We start from the raw sequence: 13,775 nt of genomic DNA on the forward strand, positions 1-13,775 counted from the left end.
GAGGGAAGAATGGAGACATACATCTGTGTAGGGTAGCTGGAAGTCAGGTTGGATTCCCTAGAATATCTCAAATTGTACAGATGCTCACAACAAACCTCATATCTACATTTAATCACTCTTGATTAAGACTATGGTAGAGTCTTGGAGAACATACACAGATAGTCTTTTGGGAACAACTCTTCATATATTTAACAATATTTATCATACATACCTCATCTTGATGAGACAGGGAATGCAAAGTCACAAAATGATTTTCAGTCTTTATTTTTCACACGTATGTTTATGTCGGGTTTCACAGAGTCTTTCTGATCAGAGCACATTACTGTGCCTGGATCCAAACACCCTATTGCATGTCCGCTGGCAAGAGTATAAGCAGTATTTTATTAATCATACATATACAATCTCAGCTTATATGTTCCAGTAATCTGACTGATTTTTTAAATATCAGTTGAAAGTTGTTGAAACATTTTAGTTCTTAGATTTGCTAACAGCACGAGATTGTTTTAGACAGAACTGCTAATTAGCTGATGGCAGCACTCATGGATTTATTACACTAATTACTCCTAATTAAGATCAGTTCATTGCACTTTTATATGTTATTTCTACATATTTTGACAATGTTTTATGTTTTATTATTTATTATAAAAGAACATATGTATTGTTATTGATTATAATGCAATATATTATGTTACTGTTATATCTTATTCTGATTTTTATTCAAGTTTGTCAAGACCTTGTGCCATAAATAGTTTAAAGGTATGATTAAAAAAAAAAAAAAAAGAAAAAAAGAAAAAAAAAAAAGAAAAGAAAAAAGTTTATGAAATGTAATGTAATTTGGAAATGAAATGTAATTTTCACCTTTTATCTGAAGAGTACTTCCTTATTTACTAAATAGACTATGAAATTGCCCAAAACAGAAGGCTAAGGCAAAATAAAGACAGTAACATTAGTTAAACACATTTCCTCACTCCCTGATGATGAAACGGTTATGCATCATTTTTACTAATCAAAGGATATTATGCAGCATGAGTCAGACTGTCACTGATTTACAATTTAGCTATATAAACAGAGCTGAGAAGCATGCTCAATAGCTCAAGACTTCAACGAGTGGCTGAGCCAGAGAGCATTTGACAAGAATGAAGGTCTTTTTGCTTCTGCTGTTGGTGTCTGCAGCTGTCTCCTCTGCCTTCCCTTTGGGTCCAGAAGAAAAAGATGAAGGACAAACCATAAATCTCGTGGAGGTAAATATTGTCTGGTGCATTTCTAAAAGAAACAAAATAGTCTGAGAGATAGCTATAACTGCAATTCTTTTCATAGAATATGATTTGAAATTAAAGATGTATCATTTTGCAGGGGTTTCAAGAGAAAGCTTTTCCTACTAATCTGGAAAATCTGTGAAAATTTTTGTGGAAATTATTTACATAAAATTCATCTAAAAATTGCATAGCTTCTCTTTTGATGATGCTAGTAAGGTAATAGCAACAATAGAGAAGCATGAGTTCTAGCCACAAGGCTCCAAGGTTGTGCAGAAATAGTCAAAATCGGCAACAGTTTGCATTTCAGTGTGCTTTGAAACTTGTGACATGACTGGTCTCGGTAATACAAGGGAGGGAAACTCACTTGAATCAGAGTTTGATTTCAGTATTTTGTTGAATGGATCTTTTTAGAATATTTTTAAATAAATAAATCTATGAGAAATGAAACATTTATATGGACTTAAAATGTATACACTATATGTCTCTACGTGATATATATCTCTATTTATTGGAGATAACAATATTAAAATTTAGTATGAATATCTGGTTTTCTAAAATCATATTACACTGCTTAAAATAAATGGTATGACTTTCCAGCTGTATTCACCAGCTTTTTCAGGAGTCCTAGCTGTCTGGGGTTTCATTGCCAATCTCTATTTCCTTGAATGGGAGAAATTAAGTTATAAATTTCCTCATAAGTTTTGCTAATAAAGTAATGGGTTACAATAAATAAATGTGGAATTAATTATTATTAATAGCAAATACTAGATTTTAAAGACATATATTCCATCAGTGAAACAAGACATTTAGATAAGTATGAAAAGTGTAAATTATATCTACCTTTTCACACCAATTTCTGAAGAAAATAATCTGTTCTAGATTTTGGTAAATACAAACCTTGTTGATAAAATAATTTAAGAAGAGTTGGAAAATTTAAGTGTGACTCAACAGAATATTGATATGCCACGATATAATGCCACTTCTTTTTTTGTATTCTGGTTCAGACATATCTACAGAATTTCTACAATCTTCAAATAGATCATCGGCCTCATGTAAGACACGGGGGTAAAAATCACCTTGTTGAAAAGCTCAAGGAAATGCAAGAATTCTTTGGACTACAAGTGACTGGAAAACCTGATCTTGAAACTTTAGAGATTATGAATAAACCCAGATGCGGTGTTCCTGATGTTCAGCAATATGTATTCACACCAGGGAATCCAAAATGGAAGAGAAATAATCTGACATACAGGTAACTTCCTAATCTGGTTCAAAAAAATAAATAAATAAAATAAATAAAAATCTTGCATCTCAACTTTGGAAGCCTGAAGTAAAATACATTATGCCATAAATATATCTTCAGTGATTAACTGACTTCTTGAAAGAAACAGGCACTCTACTCTAAAAGGCAGTATCTAAAGTGAAGACATTCTTGATTTTTATTACTGAAGGAAATACCTAAGATTTCTTACTTTTGCATTAATTATTATTTTTCAACTAAAACTCTATTTTCTTAACATTATATAATGTGTTGGGTTTGCTTTGAAGGATTGTGAATTACACCAGAAAGATGAGACAAACTGATGTAGATGAAGCAATCCAAAAAGCTCTGAATGTCTGGAGCAGTGTGACACCATTGACATTCCAAAAGACTGAGGACAAAGATGCAGATATAGTGATCTCTTTCGCTTATAGAGGTAAAACTGATACCTTTACATAGTACTTAGCCACCTGAAGTTATAGAAATAATTTTATTCTAAATTATTTTTTCTTCATTTTAGATCACCAGGACAACTCTCCTTTTGATGGCCCCAATGGGCAGCTGGCTCATGCTTTTCAACCAGGTGAAGGTATTGGTGGAGATGTGCATCTTGATGAGGAGGAAGCCTGGTCAAAAGATGGAAGAGGTAAGGACTCTTTAGGTAACTGGATCCAATTATCTAGTTTTACCTTGTACAATATTTGCATGATACTTAGCTCCTAAGCCTGATTGCAGATACAATGTGAGTAGAAGGGTCAGAACTTGTCCTTTTAAATCACTTTCCTCCACACTTCAAAGTTTCGTACTATCTAGAGTATTCAAACATCTTCAAAATTTTCATCCCTGTGTCTGTTATGAAGGATTGTTCTGTTGGATCACGGAACATCCAACATCATTGGAATGATCCTTGATCCTGAGCAGTTTATGCAATAATAGGGGAAACAGGATTTTTGTTTAAAACAAGGAGACCATAACCAATGTCCAGCATTCTTCAAGTACTCATATAGATCTTCTGTTACAAAATTTATGAGTTGTAATGTTGGTAGTATTACTTACAGCCTGTCTTGTACCTGTAGCGTATTTTGGGAAGACACACAAAACTTTTTCCCATTTAGTCAACTGTGGTGAATACTGAAACAGATGTTACATTTTTCATATGATTCTTATCCCACAGGATACAACTTGTTCATTGTTGTTGCCCATGAGCTTGGCCATTCACTGGGTCTGTCCCATTCAAATGATCCTGGAGCACTGATGTATCCAACTTATGCCTACACGGACCCCAATGAATTCATTCTTCCTCAGGATGACATTGATGGCATTCAAGCTATATATGGTAAGAAAAACTATTTTTTTAGTATTTCTACTTGGAGGCTGATTAATAGTGATAAGAATATATTTAAAATATGCTTATTCCACTAAAATGAGAAATCTAACTGTTTTAAACAATGGATAACAAAAGAAGGAAAAATTCTGGAGGCTGTCTTCATCTGAAGTCCCATTCTGCAACACAAACATTTTGGAAAAGATGAACACAACTGTTTTTAGCAATGTCAAAATTCTGCTTTTAATGACAGACATTTAGTTTATAGCCATATGCCCTCTCATTCTCTTTAAATAATGTTCTTGACATCCTTGGACAACTTCTGAACACTGTCTTTACATCTTTCCACATTAAAAGATAAAATTTTCTTCATTTATCTTCCTATAGGACAGATTAATGCTGCTGTGCAGCCTACAGGGCCCAAAACTCCACAAGCCTGTGACCCCAATTTGACATTTGATGCTATTACTACCTTGCGTGGAGAATTGATATTTTTCAAGGGCAGGTAATACCAATAAGCATGTGTATTATCTCTTATATATATTCAATAGTTAACAAGAAAAAGAAGAAATGTAATCTATGAGGGAAAACTATCATTTTGAAATGTAGTACAAAGAGAAACACTAGAAAACCACCATGGTACCCCAGAAAGAGTTCTCAATTCATTAATCTCAAAAGCCTTAATTGACAAGAGCAGTTAAGGAGGTGAGGACTTACAGGTTATTTCCCAACTGTTTTGCTGTTTTGGCCATTGCTGTGACAGACTTGTCTCTGGAGTAGATATGGCAATGTATTCATATGTCCCACACTACAATCTTTTCACTACACAAGCAGGGGCAGGACTGAAAGTACCAGTATTTAGGAAGCCATATAAGGTAGTTACTGAAGCCAACTCTCAACCTTCCTATCCTACAGAGAAATAGAACTTATATTTATCTTGCCTGATTTTTGGTACTAAACAAGGTGCTAAGCTTAAGAGTGCAGTCATGCTATACATTCAGTGGAGAGGGATACTCATGCCCTAATGAGTAATTCATACATTAGACAGACTAAATCACTAAGTGGACGTACTCATCTCCCTCCTGTCCGGGAGTTACAATCGTTGTTTTACATTTATGATGAGTGGAACTGTTCTAATATGTACATTTTCTTTTAACCAGATACATGCTGCGCAAACATCCTGAGAGGGCAGAGACAGAGCTCAATTTTATCTCACTGTTCTGGCCAAAATTGCCATCAGGAATTCAAGCTGCCTATGAGAACATTGAAAAGGATGAGGTTTTACTTTTTAAAGGTAATGGAATCTGAACTTCTTTACTTTTTCTGATGATATCCTCCCTTGACCTTTACAGACTATACAATTACAAAAGTCATAGTGATTCTTTAAGGAAGGTCAGTGAAATAGTCTCTTATATATCTGAAAATAATTAAACCAGAGAATGATAGAGCTATAATGTTAGAAGAGCTCTCCAGAAGTCATAGTCCTAAAAAAATCTTCCTGCTGTGTTTTAGCTAATGTGCTGAAAAACAAGACATAATTATTTCCCTGCTTCAAATCTAGTTTTCTTCAGATAACAGCATTTGATTTATGCATAAGGATTTTTGCTCTTAACACACCATTCAATTGGCAAATACAGGAGTTTGTACATTACTGATACTGTTCTCACTATTAGCATGGAGTATACTGTACTTTTACAAGATTGTTTAGTATTATTTTCACCAAAAATATTTGAAGTCTTATGTGAAGTCTAGTTTAAAAAGGGAGTAAGAGAATTAGTTACTAGACTAGTCTTGTTTTGGTTTTTTGTTTGTTTTTTTTTTTTGTTTGTTTGTTTTATCCTGAAAAGATATTTCAAAAAATATCTTTTTTGAACTGTATTTTGAAAGCCAAAGAGGAAAAAAAAAAAAAAAAAAAGACTTTGGGCAGTGTTTGGAAAACTGAAACGCTTATTAATATTTTGTCATATTTTACAAAAAAAAAAAAAAAAACAATTGGTGAAAAATTACACTGTGGGAGGAAAAATGTGTGTTCACTGGGAAAAAAAATCTTTTTCTTTAAAGTTATCAAATACATTTTAAATATCTAAAATAGCTTCATTATTATTAACTTCATAATGTATCAAATTAAAGTATATATATATACGCTTTGTACACATATATATACACTTTAATATGTGTATATTATATGTGAAGATGTAGTATATATGAAGATGTTCATTGCACCTAAAATTACCAAAGCATTTTGATTAGACATGCATTTCTTAATAGTTTAATGCACATGATTTAGCATTAAAATATTATGTGGATCTATATTCAAATAATATGTTACAGAAATGTAATGAACTCCCAGCATCCTACTCTATGTCAGTGGATTAAGTTGTCAACCTCCAGCCCAGCACAGGTTGTTAACTAGACAAATATATTTTGTTCATTTGACATAAATCTGGGGAAAGTACTATCCATACACCTTGTCATTCTAGTGGTTTTTACCCATAAAAACAACGGACATTTCCACTCTCTTCATGACGTAGTTCCAATGTATGTATTAAAACCATTTTCTAAAACAATAAACTGAAATGGAAAAACCAAATGAAATGTATTTATATTTTTCAGAGGACAAATATTGGGTTATCAGAGGATATGACATTCCACATGGTTATCCTAAATCAATCCATCGCTTGGGGTTCCCGAAGACTGTTAAAAGAGTTAATGCAGCTTACAGTGATGAGACCACAGGAAAAACATATTTCTTTGTAGCTGACAGATACTGGAGGTAAGGTGTAATATTCATCTATCAGAAAGTGGTTTTTCATTTGTCCCTGAGGATGGATATATTACTATAAAATTAAAATGTAAGATGTTTAAATCAGATATGCTCCAGAAATTTAAACAGGTTTCTCTGGAAGTTTAAGCATTTATAGAAGTTACTATGAAATGCCAAGATTTCTGTTGGACTTTTTGCCATTCATTAAATTGCTATAGTGGCAATGTATTTACTTGCTACTGGATGAAACATCTGTTTAGTAAAACAGCTATTTTCTAGTAAATTATTCACTTTTTCTCCACAACACTGATGCCTTTCTGTGTAATGTTATGATACAGTACACTTATCACTCACATTTCAAATGAAATGAACTACTAATAAAAAGTATTGTAATTGGATTTCCCTTTAAACAATCAAACTGTACATAATCTCCTATTGTACAGTTGGTATTATTTGTAATTTAAATGTAGCTCATGATAAATTTCAGAAAGTACATGGCTGACAGTAATATAAGTATGCTTCAGGACTGTGCTACAAGTTTTTCTATTCCCACGCTTTTTGCTATGCTTTTAGAATGAACTGGATATCCAGTAGCTAGAAATAGAAACACATTTTAGATGCAAGTGATGGCCAAGGCTCTAGATCATCCAGAAATTCATTAATATATCCCTGGGCTTCATTCCCAGGATTCATGAAAGATCCATGAGATTTTTAAATTTCAAGACATTCATCAGAACTTTAATATATAATTAGAATTAAAAATATACTTTAGCTTATCCTTATAAGACTTAATACTAAGAGTAAAGTTGCATAGGTGTATGAATTTGCTTTGAACTTTCAAAATATTATCTGCTTCACTACAAATTGTAATGATGTTTCTTGTTTTAAGATATGATGAAAACAAAAAATCCATGGATCAAGGTTATCCCAGGAAAATAGTCCATGACTTTGGAAAAATAGGCAGAGTAGATGCTGCTTTCCAGACTGATGGTAAGTAAAACATATGTTTAAACTGGGTTTTTCTGAATATTTGACCTTCTTTAGATAGAAGCATTTATTTTCAAAAACCTGTTATTAGCCCTGAAGCAAAGCAATAGAGATGGAAATGAAAAATAGAAAGTATATATGAATGTTTTTTTTTGTTTGTTTTTCTGCCATAATACCAAAAAGACACCTATTAAATATAACTGGATTTAATTTTACTTTTAGGCTATGTCTACTTCTTCCATGGAACAACTCAGTTCCAGTTTGATCCTCAGTCTAAACGGATTGTCAGTCAAAGGAAGAGCATCAGCTGGTTTAATTGCTAATTGCAATGTTTTTCTATATGCACACTGTATATTTTTATGTGCTGATTTTTTCAGCATTTTATGGCTATCAGGTCAGAATGATTTTCTGCCCAGATTTTGTAAGATTATAGTTTTAATAATTATTAATTGTAATACAAATGCATTTATATAACTTATTGCACTTTCAACCACCATATTAATATTCCTAATAAATTATATTTGTCATATCATTTTGTCCTTGCTTTTTTATTTGTGTTAATACTCAAGAGAGAAGTCTAGCTTCAAAATACTAAAAAATGTGTTTTGGCATGAAATATTGGATCTTTATCCCTAGCTAATGAAAGGATCAGCCAGCTGGCTCTGAGACTTACAACCCCACACAAGTTCTGGTAAAAATTCTGTGGGTAATTAGGACAGTTGGTCTAGTGTAAATCCACAAAATTATCAGTCATTATCTAGTGTCAGTCATCTTTATCTAGTGTCAGTCTACAAAGTCATTAGTGCCAGTCGACAAATCCCACTTCCATATTTGTATTTAAGAACTGAATTTAACACTGGAAAAATGTAAGATTATAAAGAAGGTTGCTGAAACCTTTGCCCTGCTATCACAGGTAGCCACATTATGTAATATATGAGGCGGATAAACCTCCTCATTCAGGGAGGCTCTGTTAAGTACTTAATACTCCAGTAGTTAGTCAATCCCTTCTGGTTTCAGTGGAATAAAAGATAAAGAAGATTGCATTAAAAATGAGAATTCTTAGCCAAAAGTATTTCTGATACAAGAATTTCATTAAAAAGATGGCTTTACATCCACAGTTTTTATTTTCAAATGTCTTCAATTAGAATGGTTTCTGAAGGGTTATCCACTTTCTTTTTTTTCTTTATATATATATTATATATATATATATATATATATATAGCTCAGCTGATACCATTAGAAGCCATATGTCCCATAACAAGATGTATTGTCTCCTTCTTCATCTGCATTATGCAACACACATACTTCAGGGGAAGGTTTCAGGTTAATGTAACAGAATTCACAGGATTTTGAGAAAAGAACATATAACCATATAACTTTTTTTCATTACTTGGCTGTCTGTATTGGAAGCCTATTAAATTGCATCTTTTGTAAATAAATAACAGACAATAATTTTTACCTTCATCAAATTCAAGAGTAAAAATTGATCTAAATTCAAAGATAAGAAACTATTATTGGAAATGGAGGTGAATATATATTATATCACTTATAAAACCTAATAAATAAATAAAGAAATGTGTATCAGTAAATTGAAGACTTAAATTAATAAGTTAATTTATGTGGACCTTGTTCTCACAAAATTCTTAAATTTGAAACTTCAGTAACAATGCTATTTTATTTTGTCTTGTGCAAACAATCAATCTAAAAGCTGTTTTAAACGTATATGTCTAAATTGATTATGGTTTTGGGGGGTTTGTTTTGTTTTGTTTTAATAGAGATCACCTACAGTCCTAGCAACAGAAGATTTAGAGGGAAATATAATACTTCTTTTTTCTAGACAAGGTCTAAATTAAAAAATAAAAATTTGGGACATATATTTCCTTCAAATGGGAAGGTTGTGAGGTAATTCCAGAATAGCTCCTCAGAGTTAGAGCAGGACCACTAATTCCTCTCTAGAACTAAAAATTAGGGGTACTCATTGGAGCAGAGAAAATGTTAAATGGGGTAAGGAAGTGGTTATTTTTTAAAGGAAAGAAAGAAAGACGAAGAAAGGGTAATTCACAGCCCATAAAGATGAAGAGTTTAAAGAGTGGAGAAAGTTATAACAACATATTTTTAGTCCACGCCTTCTGGCATGCAGTAAAGTTCTGATTTTCTGTTCCCGGGCACAATTTCAGGAACTTGTTTTGTAAATTTTCTTTGAGCAGGAAGACCAAGAGCTCAAAACAAAGTGATTTTTTTGAGAGAAAATTTCCCCCAAGCTTGCATGAGTGTATTTTTAATTTTCTTGCATGAGTGTAGCAATTGCTCCATTTCAGCCACACAGAAGGACAGATGGTACAAGCTCCTGGCACAAGCACCAGTTCCAGTAAGTCTGACTCTGGTTGTCATTACCTGGTAAATCCATGCAATTACCTGCTCTTTTGATAAGTTCATAGTCCTATTCACTAATTACTTTAGCAAGGTAGAGTAATGTACCTCTCCCTAGTGTTTGTTATGTTTTTTTGTGTGTAGACCCCATTGCTATTAACTGAGGCAGATTCACCCAGGGAGGTATTAAATTGCCTAAATATGTGTTTAGTGCATTGGTATCCAAGATGACCATGCAGGTATGAAACAGAACTTCTGGCAGATCAGCACTCCCTAAAGCTCCACAGAGCCTATGCTGTCTCTTGGCACCAATGTTTGGATGAATGAATCCTGACCTCACAGAGTGCAGTCTTTGCCAAGGGTTTGTTATGGATCTAATACATTATTTAAAACATTTGACATTGTCCTATGATTTTCACTCAAGCTGAGTAGTCACCTTTGTTGAATCCATGGTCAGATTGATAGGACAAGGGGTAATGACTTTAAACTAAAAGAGGGTATGTTAATATAAGGAAGAAATTCTTCACAATGGATGTGGTGAGACACTGGAATGAGTTGCCCAGAGAAGTTGTGGATACCCAACTCCCAGAAGTGTTCAAGGCCAGGTTGGGTGGGGCTTTGGTCAATCTGGTGTACTGGGTGACATCCCTGCCCATAGCAGGGGGGTCAGAATTACATGATCACTATGGTCCCTTCCAACCCAAACCATTCTATGCTTCTACTATTGAGCCTGCAAAGTAGTGGCTCATATAAGCTACCTGAACAGGTATCTACTACCATTAAGTTTCCTGAATGTTTCCACATGGCCTCCCAATGCCAGACTAGGAGCCATGTGTCCCCTCTAGGTCCTGGGTCACAGCCACCTGTGTCTATGTCTCAGGTTCACTATACTCTCAAGAGAACACACCATTGTTTAGGCAACTAAATTGAAGCCTAAGAGTTTTCATATGATCTCAGGCTTAGGCTCCCATGATGGTCAATGGTGTTGGTCAAGACATTTGGTGAGCTCCTGAGAGCTGTATAGATCATCCTCTGTTTACATCTTACATGTGGTCAGAAGAAATGCTCTGTAGATGTCATCTGACCATATTTATTAGATTTCTGTTGATATCATGCAAGCCTAGACAGTTAACTCACATATAGACACCCACAGTGTGAACTCTTAGGAGATCTAAATCTCTGATTGTATCATATTAAGATGACAATGATGCAGTGGTATTGAGGATTGCTATAGCTCTCTGTGTAGTGTCATTTGGGACTAGTGATGTGGCGAGGACAGCCACTGACCTTTCTAAGTTAAAACTTGGGTCACATAGCTGCAGTCTGGATGAAACCTATTCTAGGAAAACAAAGGAAGTCACTAGGCATAACATCCTCTAATTCTAACCAAAGCTAAAGATAAGAAGAAGGAAACCACAACCAACAGCTGTTTCACAGCTACTTCTTCTCTCAGACCTCAAGGCATGCTACAGACATATTTGTGTAACATCTTTTGTGAGAAACTGCATTTAGACTTCTCTCCCATGAGTAGTGGGAACTGGCTGCTGTGTTATGCAGGTGGTCAAGAAGCAAAAACCTTACACAGGCTTTGAGTAATGTAGGACTCCATCACCTGTCACACAGGTCTCTTCTGAGCAAATACTAATGTAGCTTGAGCTATTAGCTGAAGCTAGAGGCATAGTCTAAATCAGTTGTTAAGCCATTCTACATTCAGTAAAGACAGCAAAAGAGTACCTGAAAAGGGCAGTTTCTAAGACAGCTGGCTCAGTCACTCTCTAGAGACACATATTTCTCCATTAGCTATGGACAAATACTTAACTAATAAATATATAAAACTAGGTGCAACAAATCTTATCCTAGCTGTTTTCACTGTCTCTGTCCTTCCACTGCTGTACAGCAGATAGCTGTGGGAACTGATAGCCAACCACAGCAAGAAAAAAGATAATAAATTCTCCAAGTTCATATGAAACCTCAAAATACTGCCTTGATTTTTTGCAAAATTAAATTGACAAAAGCCAAAACACCTTTTCCAAAAGGATAATCTAATGCCATTGGTAATTACACTTTGTGCAAAAGCAACTGTTTTTGTTTTTGTTTGTTTGTTTGTTCGTTTTGAGACCTTTGACATGTATACAGTCAGATGGTAATGTCTTCTAGCTTTAAAACCATTGAGGCTACCAAATATTTCAGTTTTAAAATGGAAAGAAGAGCTCAAAAAAAAAAAAACAGCATTCTGTATTTCTGGACAAATGCACATGGAATTTCTAGTTTCAGTTCTGTGATATTCCCTATTTCAGAAAATTTGTTGTCACAGTTTGTACCTCAGTAACAGAACTAAAAGGGGTCCATGTGTCTTGGGTCTCTTACCTTATCACAATAAAATGATAATAATGACAAATTAAGGGAGGTAGGTGGTGTTTTTTTTAATATTATTATAGCTGAGAAATACTGTTAACAAGAAAGTTTAACAAACAAGGGTAGATTGTGAAATTTGGGCTAGAAAATTCGTCATTAATGTCTCCAGCCGGAGAAAAGTTGGCTGCAAGTGACAGCAAAAAGCCAGCAATACGGAAACAAGGATTTTCCCAAAAAAAAAAAGCCGCAGTCCGACACAAGGATATTACATATATGTCTTTCGTAAATGTTGAGCACACACTGTCAGATCTCCTTGGAGGTCCCAAACACCTTCAGCTCCCATTGCTACCAGTGAAAGAGGAAGGTGCTTGGCCGGCACAGGATGAAACCCTAAAATTTGTCACAGTTTGTATGACTTTAAATTTCCTTTATTCTGAATTACTTAAGACAGGAAATAATCATTTCCCCTGTGGTTATTGTGGTTAAACTGAAGAAGCCTTTCATGATGAAAAGGCAGATAGATAGATAGATTAGATAGATAATTGATTGAAAGATAGAAAGATAGATAGCAACATAATAGATAATTGATGAAAGAAAGAAATGAAAGGAAAGAAAGAAATAAGAGGAAAGAAAAAGAAAGAAAGAAAAGAAAGAAAGAAAGAAAGAAAGAAAGAAAGAAAGAAAGAAAGAAAGAAAGAAAGAAAGAAAGAAAGAAAGAAAGAAAGAAAGGAAGGAAGGAAGGAAGGAAGGAAGGAAGGAAGGAAGGAAGGAAGGAAGGAAGGAAGGAAGGAAGGAAGGAAGGAAGGAAGGAAGGAAGGAAGGAAGGAAGGAAGGAAGGAAGGAAGGAAGGAAGTGTAAGATTATTCACATCCTTAAGGCTTTTTTATAGGGCAAAGTCTTTTTTGTTTATGGATATCTTGAATTTTACCACTATAATTTAAAGAAAACACACAGCCTTTCCAAAGAGTTTCAGGCAAGAGAAGGTGAGTGAGACTTTGTTCTATTTTCTAAAACAAACATTCTCATTTATTGGATAAATTTAATGAAAAAAAAAAATATATCCTAGAAATGGCAGTAATTTGTCCCAAAGTTTAAATTTCTTGGACGGGGTGCCCATCTGTTGCATGACTCCCATTCTCAGACCAAGAGCGAATAAGACTCCCTCTACATTTGGAGGTCCCATTTCACACAGGTGGACTGGGACAACCACTGTGCTCCATTGCATCTGACATGAAATTGCTCAGATTCTCTAAAATTCTGTCTAACACATCTAAAATTGAGTGCCAGGTTTGAAATGGTGGCCAAGCAGCTCAGGAGTATTCAAGTACTAACTGATTTCAGATGGCTGTGAAATCGGATGGGTTTAATTAAGCTATTGTGTCAGCCAGCACAGTGTTATAGGATGTCTGGAGGTAATCAGAGCACGGTAGACTCTGAGTCAGTCTCCAGCTGACTCTACAA

At 34.4% G+C, this 13,775-nt stretch overlaps 1 protein-coding gene across 1 annotated transcript; it reads left to right on the plus strand.

The window, feature by feature from the left end:
• The first annotated feature begins 1,136 nt into the window (after nucleotides 1–1,136).
• On the plus strand, nucleotides 1,137–7,912 carry LOC116496881 (interstitial collagenase-like). Its single transcript, XM_032200289.1, has 10 exons — nucleotides 1,137–1,241; nucleotides 2,261–2,505; nucleotides 2,802–2,950; nucleotides 3,035–3,160; nucleotides 3,689–3,850; nucleotides 4,226–4,343; nucleotides 4,999–5,132; nucleotides 6,452–6,611; nucleotides 7,492–7,592; nucleotides 7,812–7,912. The coding sequence occupies exons 1-10, from the start codon at nucleotides 1,137–1,139 to the stop codon at nucleotides 7,910–7,912; spliced, it is 1,401 nt and encodes a 466-aa protein (XP_032056180.1).
• The last annotated feature ends 5,863 nt before the right edge of the window (nucleotides 7,913–13,775 follow it).

The sequence above is a fragment of the Aythya fuligula genome, chromosome 1 (assembly GCF_009819795.1).
Source record: "Aythya fuligula isolate bAytFul2 chromosome 1, bAytFul2.pri, whole genome shotgun sequence".
Lineage (NCBI taxonomy): Eukaryota > Metazoa > Chordata > Aves > Anseriformes > Anatidae > Aythya > Aythya fuligula.

Excerpts from the sequence above, each read along its gene's own strand:
- LOC116496881 (XM_032200289.1), top strand. The coding sequence starts at position 1,137 with ATGAAGGTCTTTTTGCTTCTGCTGTTGGTGTCTGCAGCTGTCTCCTCT. Across the intron at positions 1,242-2,260 it reads AAACCATAAATCTCGTGGAG|ACATATCTACAGAATTTCTA; the intron begins GTAAATATTGTC and ends ATTCTGGTTCAG. Across the intron at positions 2,951-3,034 it reads GATCTCTTTCGCTTATAGAG|ATCACCAGGACAACTCTCCT; the intron begins GTAAAACTGATA and ends TCTTCATTTTAG.